The 20,124-nt window shown below is 30.9% G+C and overlaps 2 protein-coding genes across 3 annotated transcripts; one reads left to right on the top strand and one right to left on the bottom strand.

The window, feature by feature from the left end:
• Positions 1–80: 80 nt before the first annotated feature.
• LOC113513513 (T-complex protein 1 subunit delta) lies at positions 81–9,659 on the bottom strand. 2 transcript variants are annotated; one of them, XM_052898700.1, is made up of 11 exons: positions 9,409–9,659; positions 8,222–8,274; positions 7,838–7,927; positions 7,564–7,731; positions 6,666–6,807; positions 5,730–5,938; positions 5,193–5,332; positions 4,728–4,932; positions 3,165–3,447; positions 1,969–2,177; positions 81–387 (listed from the first exon to the last, which is right to left on the bottom strand). In XM_052898700.1, exons 1-11 carry the CDS (start codon positions 9,512–9,514, stop codon positions 370–372), a joined length of 1,623 nt encoding a protein of 540 aa, XP_052754660.1. In that variant the 5' UTR covers positions 9,515–9,659; the 3' UTR covers positions 81–369. The 2 variants fall into 2 exon arrangements, with proteins under 2 accessions (XP_052754660.1, XP_052754661.1); XM_052898701.1 differs by having other exon boundaries at positions 9,587–9,640.
• A 3,285-nt stretch (positions 9,660–12,944) lies between these two features.
• LOC113510519 (uncharacterized) lies at positions 12,945–19,873 on the top strand. Its single transcript, XM_052898791.1, has 5 exons — positions 12,945–13,602; positions 14,691–14,837; positions 15,759–15,855; positions 17,671–17,869; positions 19,713–19,873. Exons 1-5 carry the CDS (start codon positions 13,286–13,288, stop codon positions 19,787–19,789), a joined length of 837 nt encoding a protein of 278 aa, XP_052754751.1. The 5' UTR covers positions 12,945–13,285; the 3' UTR covers positions 19,790–19,873.
• The last annotated feature ends 251 nt before the right edge of the window (positions 19,874–20,124 follow it).

Here is a 20,124-nt window from a genome sequence, read left to right as displayed (position 1 = left end):
ATCGCTTAATTAAAATTAAAGGGTAAATTTAGTGAAAAGTGAAGTCAGTTTTTTGTGGGATATCTTAATAACTAAAACGGTTTTGTTTAATTCTTTTATTTTAAAGAATTACATTAAATAGTAGCTAATAATTAGTATTAATAACATATTCAAAGAAAATAAAATTTTATCAGTCAGCCAAGCACTAAATTCAATGTAAGATTACATTTTAATTATATTGCAAAATAAATTTTATAAATAGGCATCAGTTATCAATTACTTTGTTATCACATATAGGCTGACATTTATGTTGTATCATAATACTATTAGATAAAATGTTAAGTAAAACAATAAACTAAAAGAACGTAAATCTATGGTTGTTTTTTCTTATTAGTTCACAGTATTAACCTGAAACAAAATCACCATAGTTAGTATCGCATATATTTATATGATCTTACATACTCTTCCATAAATCGTGCAATTTGTAAAAGTGTACAAGTGTTATTCTAAATATATCAAATGACTAAGCTCTTGCCCGCGGCCTAATATTTAATGGATGAAAATAAAGTGGTTATTACTAACAATTCCTTCACCACTCGCTCGCACATAAACATTGGCGTATTTAAGAGTATTCAGGGGGAGGGGTTAGTCCCAAAAAGGGCCTCTCAGATTCAAGTCTATAAAAACTGAAACTCTGCTAGCAACCTTGTTTGTTTGCCATTCTAAGTTATATAAAAAAAACCTGGGATGGGCACGGTCCACCCCCACCCCCTAAATACGCCTATACGAGAGGGAGACTTTGTACAAAAGTCGATTGCTTGGGTACCTCTGTCCCATTCGTGTTTCAACCGTGAAGCAGTTGTGTTTGCATGGCTGTGTTTCGGTTTGAAGGGTGGGATATGGCGTGAATTTACTGGGTACAGAGGAATAACACCTAAGTCCTCAGGAATGGCAACGCATGGGGGGTATCATGGGCGAAACAGTATACTCTGTTATGTCCACGGTACTGCTCATGTGTATAGGCGACGGTTACCACTTTCCATCAGGTGGGCCGTCAGCTTGTTTGCCATTCTAAGTTCTATAAAAAAAAAAAAAAAAAAAAAAAAAAAAAAAACGCATACTCATGAATAAAGAATAAATGGTTATATGTCTACAATTCTCAAAGTATGAAATTTCATTCTAATTACAAAAAAATATATTATGGCATCTTTTTTTTCAGATTGAGCACTGAACTTATAGTGAATGCTTAAAGTTTAACTCAATATATTTTATAGTGATCTAAATGGGTTTAACCAAAATTTATTTTATACAAGTCCGCATCTACGATGCTGTAGCTTAAACGTGTCGGTCATCTGTCTACGCAGTTGCACATGTTAGCACTGTAATAGTAGTAAAGTTTGTATGTAAACGATTTTTTGCACCTTCCGAGGGGAAGCTACTGAGACATTTTATATTTTGCTTTTCATTATTTACACCTAGAGGTATGTATATAAAGTTTTTTTAGTAAATATGTCCACACAAATTTGCTAACCCTTCAAAATGTAAATAAAAAATTACCATCCCTTCTTTTGTCGGAATGATGGAATTGTCAAAACTTTAAAACACAAATGATAAATTTTAAGATTAGACCATTTTTTCTGCTTTTATACTAATGTTTCCGTTTCATTTCTCCTGTTTAGGGTTAAATTGCAAAAATTACGTAGTATGTACATTTTTTTTTTTGCTGAGAAATTTAAATAGTAAATTTCATTCTTCTTAAAAAATTGATGGACTATGGATATAAATTTTCAACTGTTACTGGACCCTCTTAGGCGACAGATTTTCAAAAGTGCTATAATATGTATATATTTATTTCTAACTTTTCAAAACATTGAAATGTTTGTTTCGAAACTAATATATTAAGCGTAAACCATAGACCAGCACTGAGAAGTGCAAATAGCGCTTTAATTATTACCCCCAGAAACCGTATAATTTACACGAGTAACTCACGATGTCATCGATCTTGAGTATGGCGCGCACGGTCTCGGTGGCGAGCGCGAGCGCGGAGGCGGTGACGTGCAGCGGCTGCAGCACGTGCTCGTGGCGCATGTCGGTGACGCGGCCGCGCCGCACGTTCACGCCCGCGCCCGCGCCCGCGCCGCCCGCGCCCGCCGCGTGCGCCGCGCGCAGCTCCGTCACCGTCTCGATGGGGTTCAGCCCTGGCAACCACAACCACTCTACGTAAAGCCTAATTGATACAAGTGCCTTCAAACTAGTTTCGACATTAAGTTCATCTAATCTCGCATTTTAATTCTCTTAATTTCGTATTATCTACCATAATTTCCAGATGAATATACATTTAACTAGAGTTTCACATGTTAAATTATAGAAAAAAATAACATTTAAGTCTAGATTCTGCAGATAGAGTATTAAGTATTAAAAAAGGTAAAAATTTAGCCAAATTGATGTACTAAATTTTGACACGTATTTTTTTTTTAAATCAAGTCAAAATGCGCTTTTTTTACGTGTTGCATGTAATTGCAACACAGAAAAATATTTTGATTGGGAATCAGGTTGATTATTTAAATTTGTATTAGAAATTATTATTTTAATTAAATGGCAGTAATTTTCATTTATTTAATAATGAAAACACTTTTTAAGTTTTTACTCTGATGTAACGTAATCAGTAAAGATAAACATAACGAATCATTATGCTCTGTTTATCTCATTCTTTCAAAAATAATTATCATCGTTTTAGCAATTATGTATCCATTGCTGGATATAGGCTTTCCCCAATGCCTTCCAACATGTATGATTCTCCGCTTTTCATACTAAGGGCCACATATTATTAGTCGCAGGCCAAATAGGCTAGTGACTGGAATTTTTGGATGAATTTTTGAATCATTTTTAAAGGTGTTAAATGGAAGAAAGATGTGGAGAGACGTCACTATGTGGAGGGATATGGAATACAATAGTGACAGCTGTAGTCTTTGAGGGCGCGTACCGGTATTCATGAGAAAGATAAACCTACTAAAGAAATGTGATGTTGTTTCAAATATATTCGTAAGAATTTAGATATAGAAGTTAATGAGTGCTATTCATGAATAATTTCGCGAAAATAGTTGACGCGTATTCTTTTACTGTAAATCTATCAAATTGAAGCTAAGTAAGGTCGGACGAGTCTCCGCCAAGCAAATGGTACATACCAGCGTTCTCGGCGAGCGTGGAGGGCACGACCTCGAGCGCGTCGGAGTAGGCGCGCAGCGTGTAGTGGTCGGCGCCGGGCGCGGCGATGGCGGCGCGCGCGAGCGCGGCGGCGGCCGCGGCCTCGGGCGCGCCGCCGCCCGCCAGCAGCGCCGGCCGCCGCGCCACGCAGCGCACCGCGCACAGCGCGTCGTGCAGCGAGCGGCCCGCCTCCGCCACCACCGCGCCGCTCGACCCGCGCACCACCACCGACACCGTGCGCCCGCCCGTCGAGCACCCCGTCATCTGACAAGTACGTTTATACATTACACGTCACACGTCACACACCACACTTCACACGGGCACGACATATTCGTTCGAGAAAATTAACTCTTTGATGTTTGCTCATACAGACTATTTTATACAAAATCTTTCTGCTTGAAAGAATTCGAGGTTATTTTGGGTAACTGGATGACAAATATATGTATGTTAAACTAAAACAAAGCGCGCTGTTTTTTTTTTTTTCAATGTTACAAGTAATTGCATTAAAAAAAAATCAAATCCCAATTCAAGTAATTTTTTTTTATTTGAATTGAAACTTATTTTTTCTTATCTAAATGTACATAAATTTCTTACAAATTAATGTAATAACACAGCAGCCACTTTCAATGATTTTAAATGAAAAACGTATTTTAACCTGTATGTTTACCTGTAGGTTTGTTTATAGAAATTTAAATCAAAATAATCAGCAAAATAAATTCAAATGTAAATTATTTTTATTCAAATAGTCTTATTTACGATCGCTTATAAATCATATTTTTTTAGGAATACAGCGTTCAGAAAGATGTCATCTATTGAGAAGAACCCACAAGAAACTCAACAGTTACTCTTTTAAATCTCTGTTAACATTATGTGCATTTATTTGAATGTGCTATGTCTAAAATTATTGGTCATTAAAAAGCCTGTGTTTGATTGACTAACACCATGCACATTTAAGCTATACATTTGGCTTTGCTCAATAAATGTTTTTTTAATAACAGATTTAAATTTATTAAAAGGTTGATCCAAAATAACATTATAAAATTTTATGCAGATTCTCATAAAAGATCTATTAGTGTATCTAAATGATACTTCGGAACAGCGAGTTTGAGCTAAGCATCATTATGAATCATTACGCACTGATTTATCTGTTATTTCAAATATATTTGTAAGTTTTGTATTATAACCTTTACCTTGACCTGTTTTTACGTTACCTTACCTTTTCTGATACTAAGATGTCATCATCATGTCAGCCGTTATCTATCTACTGATCAATATAGGCCTAAGATAAGGTATATACACACATATATAGTTATTTGAGCAATAACTGTACATATGTGTGTATAACACAGTAAAAGAGTTAACCTATTTTGGCAAAATATTTGTATGAAAAACACTATCTGTATATCTATATAATCTAAGTTTTCACAGTAATCACAGTTTCTAAGTTAAACTACTGTAACATGTGCTTTTATAATCTGCAAAGAACAACTTTTAAACTAAAACATAAATACAAGTCATTGAATAAAATTTTACCAAATCTTTACCTTTATATATTTGCCACCAGGTTCATTGATCTCTTCAACCAAATCAACATTGACCAAATTTTCAGCAGTGAAATGATCAAGGGATGCAATTGGTCGACAACCCAGTGTCTTGCACACAAACTCAATATCTTCTCGCTCAATGTCCTTTATGACCATGGTTTTAATCTTATCCAAGAAATGAATAGCTAAATCACTAAGTGCATCCCTACAAAAAAAAAATATATTGTGATTAAATTTAAAAATAATTTTAAAATGGAATAAAAGAATTCCTTGTGTCAGTTAATTTTTTTTTTATTTGTAGTGAAGTTTTAGTGCATGATATCATAATATCTAAATTATTTTATTTAATTATTTCTTAGTTTATAAAACAAATTTTAAAACATTCACTTCTCAGATTATTATTTAAAATCGTAAAAGGAGTTTACTTAAATGTAAGATAGTAACAGTTGTTTGCTAGGACCTCACCTTAGGATAGACTTTTGAACTAAAAGCACTGTGCAACCAGCTTTCTTTATTTGTTTTACAATGTTCAAAATGTACTGACGTTCTTCTTTTAACACGCGATCCATAGCAGCATAATCGGAAACTATCACATTGTGATCCATCTATACAATAAAATAATTGTATATACATATTTTTATTCTATAATTTGTCACTGTATGAATAATATTTTATTTAGTACAGTATATATATTAAACAAGCTATGACTAAATAAATAAGATCCAACAAAACAGTAATTAGCCATAAAAAAAAACTAATTATAACATAATAAAATTAGTTCAAATTAATACTTTCAATTAATCTTTACATTATATAAAATAGATACACATAATAATACTAAAGGAAAAAATTAAAATTTCAAGAAAAATCTAAATTTTTCGCGATAAAAATAGTCATATTGAAGTAAAAAAAAAAGCAATTTGAAGCTTAATGTTTCTATTTTTGAATACTGCAAAAAAATTTTGGATCTTGCAAAAATAAAACAAAAGATGGTCAACTTACATCAGTCTTAGGAGGAGAAATGCAAAACTGAATGAGGCCAACTTTAGCCTTTTCGACGCGGTGTGGTCCATTGACATTGGCGGCGCGGTGCGGGATGACTAGCCCTTGCACCAGCTCAGCGTCCTCCACGGTGCCACCGATCCGTTCAATTACCTTTACGTCACGGAGGTCCACGCGAGCGCCCACGCCGCCCTCTATTGGCTCCATCACTATAAAAGTGAGCCCATTATTTAAACAAGTAGATGTGAGAAAGACACAAAACATTTATGCTCTCATCATTGAAAACTACAATAGCAAAACAACATTACAGTAATGATTTGGAGATACATACATACATATTAACTATAAATACATAATTAATATGTATAATAATATATACTAATATGATCAAGTGGAAAAGACAAATTAAAATATTTTATGCATCTTAGACTTTGTTTTTGAATTTTGACACATAATTGTGACGTTGCCATATTTCAATAAGAAAAGTTAATGCTCAAGGAAGAGCTTTATGTTTACAGTTTTATTTATCATATTTGTATTTTCAATGTTTCCTATTAGTACATAGTTTCCTTTTTAGATTATCTTATGAGCATATTTTTTTTATTATAATTCATGTAGCCAGAGCAGTGAATTGTAGCAAGTTAAAAAATGAAACAACTTTTTCCTCATTGGAAATAGATTTTTGTTAATTATTCTTTTCCTAACAAAATCAAGTAATAATAAAATTAACCATATGAACCCCTTATAGCTCAGCTACCATACATTTGTACATGTACATACATATTTGTACATACAACCATCACAATCAAATAGCCTCAAACAAAAAAGCTTTATTAATTTACTCTTCTAATATTCTTATAAATAATTTATATAAAGGATATTATTAAGTTGTATGTGTAAATTATTTACCAAACTGTAACTAATTTATATACAAACCAGCACGAATAGCTTGTACAGCTATAGGGGCTAGAATAGTAGAGTGTTGTGACACAACTTTAGAGTTGAGGGATGTAGCTGCAGCTTTCAGAAGAGCATCTTCGTTTGTAAGATCTACTGGAGTAGACATTCCTTCAACAACCTGATAACAATTATCACAATAAATAATCATTACTGAAACACGAGTCAATAACACATTAAAATAGCAAATAATAGGGAATTTGTTGTTATGTAATTAACACTGTGATATGTAATTAAAGTATTGTTAGTATTGAGGACCATCATCCCCAGTACTAGCAATATACTCTGTCAGGTCGAACTTCTTGTGCTTCCTTCTACAAACCATGTTTCTTTTTTTCTTTATTCTTTATTGTACACAAAAGGTTATTGAAATAGACAAAACAAACATAATAATGCACAAAGGCAAGCATCATGGTTATTCTTGAATTTGTTAAGATGGGCAATCTGGCCAGACTTCAACCTCACCTGTCATCCTTCACTAGTTACCATTCCCTTATTAACCATAAAAAACTTTATTTATATTATTTAGAAATAAAAGTTTTAATACATTTAGTAATACAATGTTGTTAATAAAAACTAAAACCTACACATCTATTTTAAGTGTTTTGACACTATTACAAATTGCTAAAGTAGAGCAAAAAAACAAAACATTAGCAAAAATAGGTTTATTAAATGTTTGATATGTTTATAAGGTGCTATCTCAACTTATGCACATAGGGATGAGAAAGCCTAATCAAGGTTTAATTTATGGAAATCCATAATCTTATTCACAGTTTGTAGTTTGTTATCTATAATGACAACATTTTGCACCAAGCTGATCACTTTATTAATCCAAGTCTCAGTAATAAAGAAGTCAATAAAATGACAATAACATTACCTGTAAAGCTATCTGCAAAGCCTTCTGGAAACCATCAGATATAACTGTGGGGTGAATGCCTTTTTGCAGAAGTTTCTCTGAAGCATCAAGTAGTGCACCAGCAATCACCACAACAGAGGTGGTACCATCACCAGCCTCAATGTCTTGAGCACGAGACAGTTCAACCAACTATATCATAAAGAATAAAGCATCATATAAAATTTTAGAATATCTAATTTGATGTCATATGTATTAGTTTATTTTATTTTGAAGAAAGTCTAATTAGATTCATTACCATTTTAGCTGCAGGATGAATTACACTCATTTGCTTTAAAATTGTGGCACCATCATTTGTAATAGTAACTTCACCATTTGAAGCTTGTATCTGAAACAAGAGTCAGAAGTTAGCAACAAATTGACTTAATAACAAACATTATATATATTAGAAAAAATCATAATAAAAAACCAGTGAACATATTATATTATAATGTGCTGAGCGTCCTATTTCAAAACATTTAAGGTCAAACTTTTTAATTATTATGACTATATGTCATACAAATATAGTATTACATATATAACAGAATAGGAAACCAAAAAAATGTTAAATTAAATGAAAAATAAATTTAAAAAATTTAGATCTAAGGGATGTTCTATTATTATAAATAAAAATTATTCATACCATTTTATCCATCCCACGAGGACCCAAGCTTGTGCGTATGGCATCAGATACAGCTAAAAAATATATATTAATATAAAACAATAGTGTACATTCAAATTCTATTATATTATGCACTAAGGCTTTAAAAACATTAGAATCAGTACTAATCTAATACCATAGTAATAATAATCACATAATAATGTTTTATTGTCATTGAGAATAACTGAGCAAAGTTAACAGATATTAGATATATAACAGGAAAATTACAGAATATGGAAACATAAACATCTTAGTCCTAAGAAATTACAACATATTGAGATATGCTACAGGCACATAGTGTATTCTTCTGTAATGGTCCTGATGCTGTATTGTCTATAGATGAGAGAGTTTTACATAAATACAAAAACTCCACAAATAAAAAAAAATACTGAAGTCTGGGTTTTGTTGTAAAGTAGCAAAACCAGTTATTTTGATTAAAAAATTAAACTATAGAACCAATTTTAACAAAACTTATGGAAGCAAACTTTCAACCTTTTTTGAGGAAGGATATATGCTGTTTTTACTATTTTATTTAAAGACCTATATTCAGTAAAATTTTGGCTACATAGGTGAAATGTTTAGCTTTCAATTCAATGATGGGAAAATAGAGTGGAATGAAAATGTCATAAAAAGCAATTACTATCAGATTAAACATAATCTACAAAATATTTATTTTTAAGTAAGTATTTATTTCTAAAGTGCTGTTTGCTTTTTTACCTAAAATATATACCATAAATGTGTACTTAATTAAGAGACATTTAACAAAAAAAATTCCAGAATTTAGGTGATAATGAATATAACAACTATAAAAATTTGGATCTGTGGATACCCTTAGGGGTGGTAAGTTGGTCAGCGGGTACCCTTTGAGACATTTAACTTATAAAATATTTCTTTTTTAAATATATATTTCTAAAAATTATTACATTACTTTTGAGATTATAAAATAATAAAAGATAAAGAAGAAATTCAACGATTAATAATGGAAATGTAAGCCCTAACATTAATTAAAACAAACAACTATTTATTTGACTATCATAAAGCAATATAAAACTTCGACAACATTTAGTCATAGTATTTACAATTATGTATCTTTGACATAACAATGTAATAGGGGGAAAAATAGTAAAAACAATGTAAATTATATGTTTATTGAACAGTTGTTGGCCTACCTTTAGCAGCATTTATGTTACTTAGTCTAATATCTGTAGGTTTGCTTTTATCTTTATACACTGCCGAATTAACTTTTGCAGAATCACCTCCAGCTTTAGGAGCCATTTTAAATATATTTACTGGCCTCTTTTATTATTAAAATATAAAGATGAATTAGGATTAAAAATAATCACAAACCGAGTATTTTAATTCAAGTAAATTTAAATGTCAGAACAATAATAAGAACTATTGAGCAGACAGTGACAGGTACAGATTAGAGACACTATGTGACAGGACAACTCAGTCACATTACCAAAACATTGACAGAGTATGTAGTATTGACGTTCTGACGTCTACCTAAGTACACCGCAGAACAAGTAATCACAGAGCAAATAATAACTGAGTTAGCATATATATATATATATATATATATATATATATATATATATATATATATATATATATATATATATATATATATATATATATATATAGTTTACCAGTTTCTATATGAAACATAAAATGTTTGCCTAGTTTTAAAATGAGAATTTTTATCCAAGTGGAGCAAGTTGTCATCTTCTTTTTTCATATATATATATGTATGTAACCAAAAAAAAATGTTAAATTAAATGAAAAATAAATTGATAAAATTTAGATCTAAGGAATGTTCTATTATTATAAATAAAAATTATTCATACCATTTTATCCATCCCATGAATATATATACATATATATATTCATATACATACATATATATAAACACCTACACAAATACATAAATATATAAATACTACTCACATGTATACGTAAAACACAAAGTTTTAAATTTTTTTGATATTTGAAGAAATAAGTATGCTAACCCGATAAATAAACAAATTAAGAAGATGACAACTTGCTCCACTTGGATAAAAATCCTCATTTTAAGATTTTCTTTGTCAAAAAAATATCATATCAAATTCTTTCGGGTTTTTACCGGTTAATACAGTTTTACTTTCATTGGGTCATTTCTTATTTATTTCAATCGTCAAAAGTATTTTATATGATTTAAAAAATAATGTATTGTAGGAAGACGCAGCCATAGACGTAGCCGTGGTCAGTTGCCAGCCCGTTACATCCAGGGAAGTTCTTATTTATTAGCGCCGTCAATCGTCAAAAGTATTTTATATACGATTTAAATATATGTGGCAATATATATATTGACAACTACATATGCCCAACCAACTGACTTGCCCACTATAGTACTATATACTACATTTTCGAAATCCAAAAATAATTATTCGAGAGAACACTAACTGGAGTCTCTGATTGGGGACGACAAAACTTGGTCCAATTTAACCCCTCTAAGACCAAGCCTGTTACATCCAGGGAAGTCTCTTAACATCTCTAAAAGCATTGGGATCCCATGGTGTCGACATCTCTAGTGACGTACAGTTCCGTGGCCACCTGAAGATTAAGCTGGCATCCAAAAAACTCGGTGTGTATGAGCGCATGTACACGCCGGATCATTAATTTTTTCCGGCCCCAAGATTTGCTGTCACTTATGGCGCGACTGATACCAGCTTGAACCCTTCGACTCAGTGCAACGACGAGCTATGAGAATTTGACCTCCGTATACGTCACCTCAGCATTATTATTATATATGGATTGTGCAATATATATATTGACAACGGCTCGCCATCGGCAGGGAGTTCACCCTCATACAGCCTAAATGGTCGCGTACAACGCAACTGACTTGCCCACGAACACTCATTATGGAATATATACTACATTTTCGAGAGATCCAAAAATAATTATTCTAAAATACTTCAGGGTCGGCAACGCGCGCGTTAACGTTCATAATTTAATAAAAAATGATACGCCATCATGGTATAAAAAAAAAAAAAAAAAAAAAACCTACTAAACGTTCTTAATTTAATAAAAAATGATACGCCATATCAAAGAAGACAAAAATTTCCGTATTTTTATTATATCGTCAATACGATATAGACTAATAATGTCAATTATATCGCTGGAAATGAAAGGAATGAAAAGGTTACTTTATATCAGAATCTGCATCGGGTTCTTCAAAAGGGGGATGAAGAGGTTTCTTCAGAGTCGGCAACGCGCGCAAAATGCCCCTGGTATTGCAAGCGTTCATAGGCTCCGGTAACCACATTTTTTTTTACAACACAAGGGGTAAACGAGCATGCGGCTCACCTGATGGTAAGTGACTACCGCCGCCCATGATCACCCACAACGTCAACGGCATTGCAGGTGTGCTCTCGAAGCATACAGCTTACCATCAGGTAGGTTGTATGCTTGTTTGCCACCTCAGTGATATAAAAACAAATTAAGTCGTAATATAGGAGAAGTCATTGGTAGAAGGTTGAAACAAAAATAAGATTACATCTTGTGATATTCACTTAATTTGTTATTAATTTAATTTGAATACTTGAGCCTTTAGAACAATAATTAGTTTAAATATGATAATTTTCTCTGTCGATTCATATACAAAATATTTGTTATGATTCTAAATATAGTGTTTAAATAACTGAAATATTTCAAGCAGCATATTTACATCTAAAACATGAAACTGTAAGTATTTTTTTCTGTTACTTATATTATATTTAGGTAAAGTATATTTAATTCTAACTTACCAGAGGGAGATTTTGTACAAAAGTCGTTTGCTTGGATACCTCTGTTCTATTCGTGTTCTAACCATAACTGTTCTAACAGTTATGTTTACATAGCTGTATTTCGATTTGAAGGGTGGGACATGGCGTGAATTCGCAGGGTACAGAGGAATAACACTTGAGTCCTCAGGAATGGCAACGCTTGGGGGGTATCATGGGCAAAATAATATATTCTGTTATGTCCATAGTACTGCTCATGTCTATAGGCGACGGTTACCACTTTCCATCAGGTGGACCGTCAGCTTGTTTGCCATTCTAAGTTATATAAAAAAGAAACCCTAATTACATTCACTTAAAACGAATTCCACTTCAATACGTATAAATAATTAGAAATTATTATGTTTATACTTCCTCCAAAACAGCTTCGAGCATATATTTTGCAAATTACTATCCTATTTTTTCTCTCGCTCTAACATACAGGTAATTATATTTTCGTGTCTCGTGTATTACTAATCTATGTACCTATACATTATAATCTAAGTTTAAATAGTTCGTAACTAGAATTTCTAGTTACAACCAAATTCTTTCCCTGTATCTGCTACTATACAAAGTCCATTCCAGACTGCATCCACTACTACTACATCACTACGTCATTAAAAATGATATACGTTATAATAATTTCATAATTTACTTAAAAATTTGTAATTTTTACAATATTAAAAAAAGACAATCCTATGATCGGGTCGACACGATTATATTCGTATCTATTCATACATCCAGTACATCATCGACTAGTATTGAATGAAATTAGTACATTAATAGTCGGCTGACATTAATAGTCGGCTAACATTAGTAGTCGGATGAACAAAATTATTAGTCGAATGATTTGAAAATCATTCCATTAATTCGATTGATGTGCTCAGTCGATTAATTAGTAGTTGGATTAGTATAGTTGTGCAGCACTAGTTACTTCTGATTTGACTGCATCATATTTCTCCATTATTTATTATAAAAATATAAAGAATAAGTACACTTTTACATTGTATTTTTTAAGTTTATTGTAACTAGAAAACTAATAGCAGGTCACTTCTCTTTATTATGTTTAAACATTATGCAGGTTTATTGTTTTCTTTATCATACATTAAACAAGTAGAAACAGCCAACAAGCAGTCTGACAGTGTACAAAAATAATATTTTTATTATTGGTATTTTATTATACCAATTGGTGACAATTTCAAACAAAGATTTCGATCTGGCATTGCAGACTTAATACATTAAACATATAATGGGGCCTAATGAAGTTCAAGAAAATGCCATACCAAATCAAGCTACGCTCATTAACAATGTGTACAACCACTCTGTGGTATCAAGTAATCCCAGAGCCACTGTTCTTCATACACCAGTTCATAATAATCATAATGAATCCACTTTGACACCAGCAATTCAAGTATCTTCGGCTACCCGATCACAATTAAATGGAGAACCATCCACCCCATTAAATAATTCCTTTACACCCCAAACTGTAAATCCACATAATGCTATGACAGCATTGACTCCTATGTCTAGTGGAACAAAACAAGCAGAGAACAGTATAAAGTTGCAGTAAGTTCTTCAAAGTATGCCATTGATTATTTTATTACTTTGATTACAATTGTAATTTTGCAAACATGTATAATTTTGTTCAAATTAAGCTTCTAGTTTCAAAGAATGTCTCTATTAAATTTTTTTAAGCAATTTAAAGGTGGATGATGGTATCAATTTACCAGTTTTATCGGTGCATTATTTTTTTATTTTCATCTTTTGCCAATTCTCTACTGATTTTGTTAATACTATTTTAAGTTTGAATAAAATATTTAAATTAGGTATTATAGATGAATAATTTGAAACATGATGGTCTATTCTGAGGCGCTATACTCTAATCATATCTCTCACATTTATATCTTGATAGTAGAAACATACTATTTTATAAACTATTATAAAATAAGTCTATAATAATTTTGTATTAAATTTATTAGAAATTTAATACTTAAAATATGTGTGATATCAAATTTTGACTTTAACAATCTATCATTATTGTTAGCCTTTTTCTGATTAATATGTTTAACAGATCTTATTCTTGTTATTAGCAAAGGCTTCCTCTAAAAGTTTCCATTCTTTTTTGAGTATTTTCAAATCAGCCAAGATAATTTTAAAGATAAGTTTAAAGGATGGCAGTTTAGAATCAACCCTATTGACAGCAACATTAATAAAGTATAAAACCAAAAAAATCCTAAAATTATATAAAAATATTGTGGATAATTCTTTCAAATAATGTTTTTCTATACTTAACACAATTAGTAAACAAACTTGAATCAGTCTTTTTATTACATTTTCTAAAGAAATAATATGTAATGTATAGATTTTTACCAGAGAGTGACTGTATAAAAGATGTCTGTTTAGGCACTAGTTTTTCTGCCATGTAACAGATAAGCTTGCATAGCAGTGTTTTTGTTTGAGATCTTAGGTATAGCAACCCATGATGGGTATCATTGGCATCACAAATACTTTGTAATGTCCATAGTACTGTTCATGTGTATAAGCAAATGGGTACCATTTTCCATTAAATGAGCACCTTTAATTTGTTTGCCATTAGCAGTAGATAAAAAATAATTAGTATCAAAAAATGTACAACAATATTGTTATTATTTCAGAAATTGTGTTTCTACAGTAAGTTTAGGATGTGAATTGGAATTACTAGATATATACTGTAGAACTAGATTTTCGGAGTATAATCCAGCACGGTTTCGAGGTGTGGTTATGAAAATTCTTGAACCTCGTGCTACAGCACTTGTATTCAGGTAAGAATTAGACAATTATAAGTGGCACTAGCTAGCCCTTAATGTTTCATGGTATTTCAGGCAATTAATTATGGTGCCAGTTGTGAATTCTATTCTGTTCAGTTATTGAAGTGTGATTAACACATTTAATATCTGTGTATCTTTTACATATATAATAGTTAAGTAGAACATAATCATAGTTTTTTTAATGGGTGATAATGGCCTGCGCTATCAGTATATATATCGGGACTGGCAAACTCCATTGCTAACAACCCCTTTCTCCCACATAATCATAGTTAAGAAGTAGTAGAAAATATGAAAATAATTTTGAAGCATTTTTTTTAATAGCTATAGTGATTCAAGTGATGGTTTATATGTATAATCGTATACGGTATAGAAACACGGAAAATTTTAGCTGTTTCTAATGTGATTCATAAATAAAAAATTTTTTGCGCTTACATTGCAAACGCTGGCTGAAACGAAACAAATCAACGCGAGATAAATTAAAATAATGTACTACAGTATTATACACCTTAAAAAGGTCAACAAAAAAGTCCGCGATGGACATAAGGTCCAAAGCTTTTTTGTTATTGTTGTTTTATCTAATATTTTTTTGTTGATTATCTATTGGTTTGCACACCTTTGTGTTACCTTATTGTATTATTTTACCCAATGTTAATCTTTGATCTTGATGGGCCTAGCAAGGTGATAAGGTGCTAACTGTAAATCGTCGTTGTTGTTTCTGCAGGAACTTTACGCTGAATTGGCATCCTTCATGTTCATGATATCGACCGAAATTCAACTAGCATTTTTTATGATATATACATGTGAACTTTTTTCTATATTATATTAAGTTGTTATTACTTTCAGCCTTAGTGTATGTAAATGTTGTAGATAAATAAATTTTCATTCATTTATTCATAAATTCCGTAATTCTTACAGGTCTGGTAAAATTGTATGTACAGGAGCAAGAAATGAACATGATTCATACATCGCTGCTAGAAAATTTGCAAGAATTATACAAAAATTAGGATTTCCTGTAAGCATGTTATTTTCTATTATTTTGAAGTAATTAAGAAAAGTATTTATTGTTAAATTTAGACACATTAGTCATATTTATACACTCATCGGTAAAAATCTAATGGGTATATAAAATTTTTCCTGAAATTTTTGGGTGATTTTCAATGAATATTATTTCTGTGAAAAATAATCATTGATATGCAAAAAAACAGAGTCGGAGATTGAAAAGCTCTGCGTTTTCAGCATTTTTTGGTTTTAAAAATCAGAGCATGCACCGTCGACTACGACCTTAAACAACGCTGAAAATAATTTTTTTCCCAAATGCACAGTCTCGTTTTTCAACCCAAATGAAAAATTTTTGAAAGCAGCGCTCTATGCCACACCCGATCAAAGGCCTTCGCAATGTGTTTATATATCGGGACTGGCAAAAATCCATTGCTAACAACCCCTTTTGTCTCCCACATAATCATAGTTTGAAGTGTAGAAAATATGAAAATAAATATCATGTTTGTACTTCACTACATAGTATAAAACAAAGTCGCTGTCTGTCCTTTCTTTATCTGCATAAATCTTTCCAACTTAAGCAACAAGATTTTGAAGAATTTTTTTAATAGCTCTAACATTGATTCAAAAAGTGGATGGTTTATATGTTTAATACATGCATAATACAGTATAGAAACAAGGTTTGAAAATTTTACAGTCTATTGTTCCTTAAATAAAAATCCCTGCGCGATCATTCAATGGTTTTTCCGGACCAATTGATTGAAATTTTGGAAAAAATAATGGAACAAGGTTTTATCCCTTAAACTCACCAAAATCCATTCAAAAATCAATAATTTCATTTGTTTTTGTTGTTTTATCAATTTTTTTTTTTTTAAAAATTCATTATCAAAAAAAAAAAATCGAAAAAAATCAAGAATTTTTTATGCAATAAAGTTAATCTTTGATCTTGATGGACCAGTAGTTCCAGAGATAAGCAGTTGAATGTAAATCGTCGTGCTTTTGCATTCAAAGTTCGATGAATTGGCATCCAAATGTTCATAATATCGAGTCATTCAACTAGCATTTTTTATGATATATACACGCTAAGAACTTTTTTCAATTATATTAAGTTGAAAAAACTTTTCCATGCCTTAGTGTAAAAACAAAACCTGAAAATTTAGATAAAAAATTATTCATTCATTTATTCAAAATTGCATGTTCTGGAAAGGTCTGGTAAAATTTTTTTACAGGAGCAAAAATGAAAACTAGATTTTACATCGCTGCTAGAAAATTTTTTTTAAATTTCCTGTAAGATTATTTTTCACTATTATTTTGAAAATAATTAAAAAAGTATTTATTTTTAAATTTAGACACATTTTTCATATTTATATATTCATTAATATTTTTAAGTTATACAATGTATTAGAGGCGACATATTTCTTTTCTTACAATTACCAGACAGCAACCAGAGAACATCACTCTACATACATCAAACATAGACTAATAAAGTTGCCATATTAAGATGTGTGGATTGCTTTCTCAACATTTTCTTTTATGAAATTAAAATGGAACGGTAACCCTGCCCGCGCTATCAGTATACACTGGCGGGATACTTGTGTAGAATAAAAGGTGAGGAAGAAGTCACGTCAGTTGACATAATAACTAATTCAGCAGGAATTAACCAGAATAGTTTCTAGGGGAACCGCGTGGAGGTCAACCTGACATGATATATTCTTAGTAATTCCCATTACTATCCTTCCCCCGTATTTTATATTAAGTGTTATGATTATTTACCACTTATTTTAAACTTTATAAATATTATTTAGTTATTTATATTTATTTATTTTTTTAGGCAAAGTTTCTGGACTTCAAAATACAAAATTTTATTGCTACTGCTGATTTGAGATTTCCTATAAGGCTAGAAGCTCTACAACAAGCACATGGACAATTTACATCTTATGAACCAGAGTTATTTCCAGGGCTTGTCTATAGAATGGTTCGCCCAAGAGTGGTTTTGCTGATATTTGTCAATGGAAAAATAGTATTTACAGGTATCGTCATTTCAATACTAATTATGATTAATACTTATTAATACCAATTTGATTATTTAATGTTCGTTATAGAAATTTTCTGAATATAATTTTGTCAAAAATACAAACAATATATATTTACAAAATATTTGAGAGATTTTATTAGTTTTTATTTTAATAGATGATAATCGGATGGCAACCTCGCATTCGCTATCATTATACGCTAGGGGGGCCACCAGTGAGCAATAATAGGTGGAGATAAAAGACCTGCTTTCATTCCCACCTATCATTCCTCACTGGCCAATCTTAACCAATTCATCAAGATATAACGGTTTACACTCGAAACATAGAAATCTCAAAAATCAGTCTAAATACATGTCCAGTTCGATAAGTCGAATACATCGAAAAAGTGTATGAAATGGATGTCCATTTCATACACTTTTTCGATGGAAATTCTCACTATAGTTTCAAAATATAATGTAACATCTACTACTTTTTTAAAACATTTTAAGGGCTTTATTTGTTTTATTAAAAATGGTCGTGTTTAGTCTCAGTACCAGATATAAGTATAAACTGCCTATTCAAAAGAATTCACGAATCAAAGCATTTTTATAATAATATTTCGAAAAATGGATTGGATCTATTTAAAGCCTATCTTAATCTATTTATTACACACTAAATGATCACATAACAAAACAAATACATCTAGCTCTAAGTGATCATGCAAGGGACATTTATGTTATTTTCTATATTACGGATTAGGCCTGACATGTATCTCAGTATTTTTTATTCACACATACACAATTCAATATACCTAATATTTATGTATATATGAACCGTAAACTCTTAATAAAATATTTACAATTATATTTCTTTTTTGTACTACTATGATCACCCACAAGCTTACAGCCCGTCTAATGGTAAACGGGGTTGTCGTAGTCTATGGACGTCTGTAACAGAAATCTTAATACGTCCTTTTTAAAGAAATTTATATGAATAAAATTTTCTTATTAATATTTAATTTGATCAGGTTGGATAACTAACTTTTTAGAAAAAAAAAAGAACATAATATGTAGTTATTAAATAATGTAATAATAACACATTAACTTTATTCAATATTCTTTAAGAGCGCTTATTGCAACGTCACAATTATCTGTCAATTTCCAAAAAAATTTCATATTATTTTCAATGTTTTTAATTTATTATTTAAAAAGTGCTCTGATAGCGAATTAATAACGTAATCATGCAATAATTACTCCATTTAAACTAATTTCGTCATAAAATAAAAATGGAACAAATTGCAGCCTTAAATTTGTGTATAAAATAATTTTGGAAAAAGTCCATCACTGATCGAAGGGGCACATTCAGGGATTTAGGGATCTTTGCGCAAAATATTATTGCAATATTCATGACATCGTACATAATATGTATCAAAACATAAATAAAGTTATTGGAAATGTGATTACAATTTGTACATTAAATAGAGAAATTCGACACGATTATAACAAGTTTTAAGTTTCTTGCATTGCAGCATGATAATTGAAAGATAATTACCACTGCCACAATTCGTTAATCTAAAGGTATTATTAACGTTCTTAATAAGGAATACTATTATTTTTTATCATTGGAATAGACATATATCATACAACCTATCACTTGCGTCCATACGGCCCTTGCTTCTTTCCTTTCGCTGATACAGAAAAAAAAAATATGTATCTATCCCATCGAAAACGGAATTACTATGTTTTTCAGTAATGTGTGTAGTTTTACTATCTGCTTGTAAAAGTGCAACTTAATATTTATCGAATGACTTTTAGTATACGGGTTATACTTTATCAACTTATATACCTATTTCTTTTTTCAGGAGGTAAAACAAGAAATGAAATACATGAAGCTCTTGATATTATTTATCCTATTTTACGTAGTTATAGGAAAAGTTAAAATTATGTATATATATATATATATATGTCAAATATGATGATTAATAATTGTACTTAATTTAATTATAAAATAGTTTATAACCAATGACTTTTCTTTATCACTTTCGCCACCTTCAGTTAGTTAAATATTTGAAAGCCATGAAAATTAAAATAAATTGGCTAAGTAGAATGGAATTATAAGGACACTGCATGAATAGATCTTAAGAGTATATTCCTACACGATGTAGTGACAAACATCGAAAAGGGATTGTTGCGTTGGTTTGGTCTTTTGGAAAAAATGGATGAAATTATGAATTACAAGAGATTTATCGAGCAAGAATGAATGGAGATGTCGGT

This window comes from Galleria mellonella, unplaced genomic scaffold (genome assembly GCF_026898425.1).
Source record: "Galleria mellonella isolate WM207_F2 unplaced genomic scaffold, CSIRO_AGI_GalMel_v1 utg537, whole genome shotgun sequence".
Classification (NCBI taxonomy): domain Eukaryota; kingdom Metazoa; phylum Arthropoda; class Insecta; order Lepidoptera; family Pyralidae; genus Galleria; species Galleria mellonella.
The sequence above is the reverse complement of the archived record's forward strand: the minus strand, read 5'-3'. Positions and strand labels throughout refer to the sequence as shown.

Coding starts and splice junctions, on each gene's coding strand:
- LOC113513513 (XM_052898700.1), bottom strand. CDS start 9,514: ATGGCTCCTAAAGCTGGAGGTGATTCTGCAAAAGTTAATTCGGCAGTG. Junction 5,939..6,665: donor TGTACAAGCTATTCGTGCTG/GTTTGTATATAA, acceptor TCACTTTTATAG/TGATGGAGCCAATAGAGGGC. Junction 5,333..5,729: donor TTTCTCCTCCTAAGACTGAT/GTAAGTTGACCA, acceptor TTTATTGTATAG/ATGGATCACAATGTGATAGT.
- LOC113510519 (XM_052898791.1), top strand. CDS start 13,286: ATGGGGCCTAATGAAGTTCAAGAAAATGCCATACCAAATCAAGCTACG. Junction 13,603..14,690: donor GAGAACAGTATAAAGTTGCA/GTAAGTTCTTCA, acceptor TTATTATTTCAG/AAATTGTGTTTCTACAGTAA. Junction 15,856..17,670: donor TACAAAAATTAGGATTTCCT/GTAAGCATGTTA, acceptor TTATTTTTTTAG/GCAAAGTTTCTGGACTTCAA.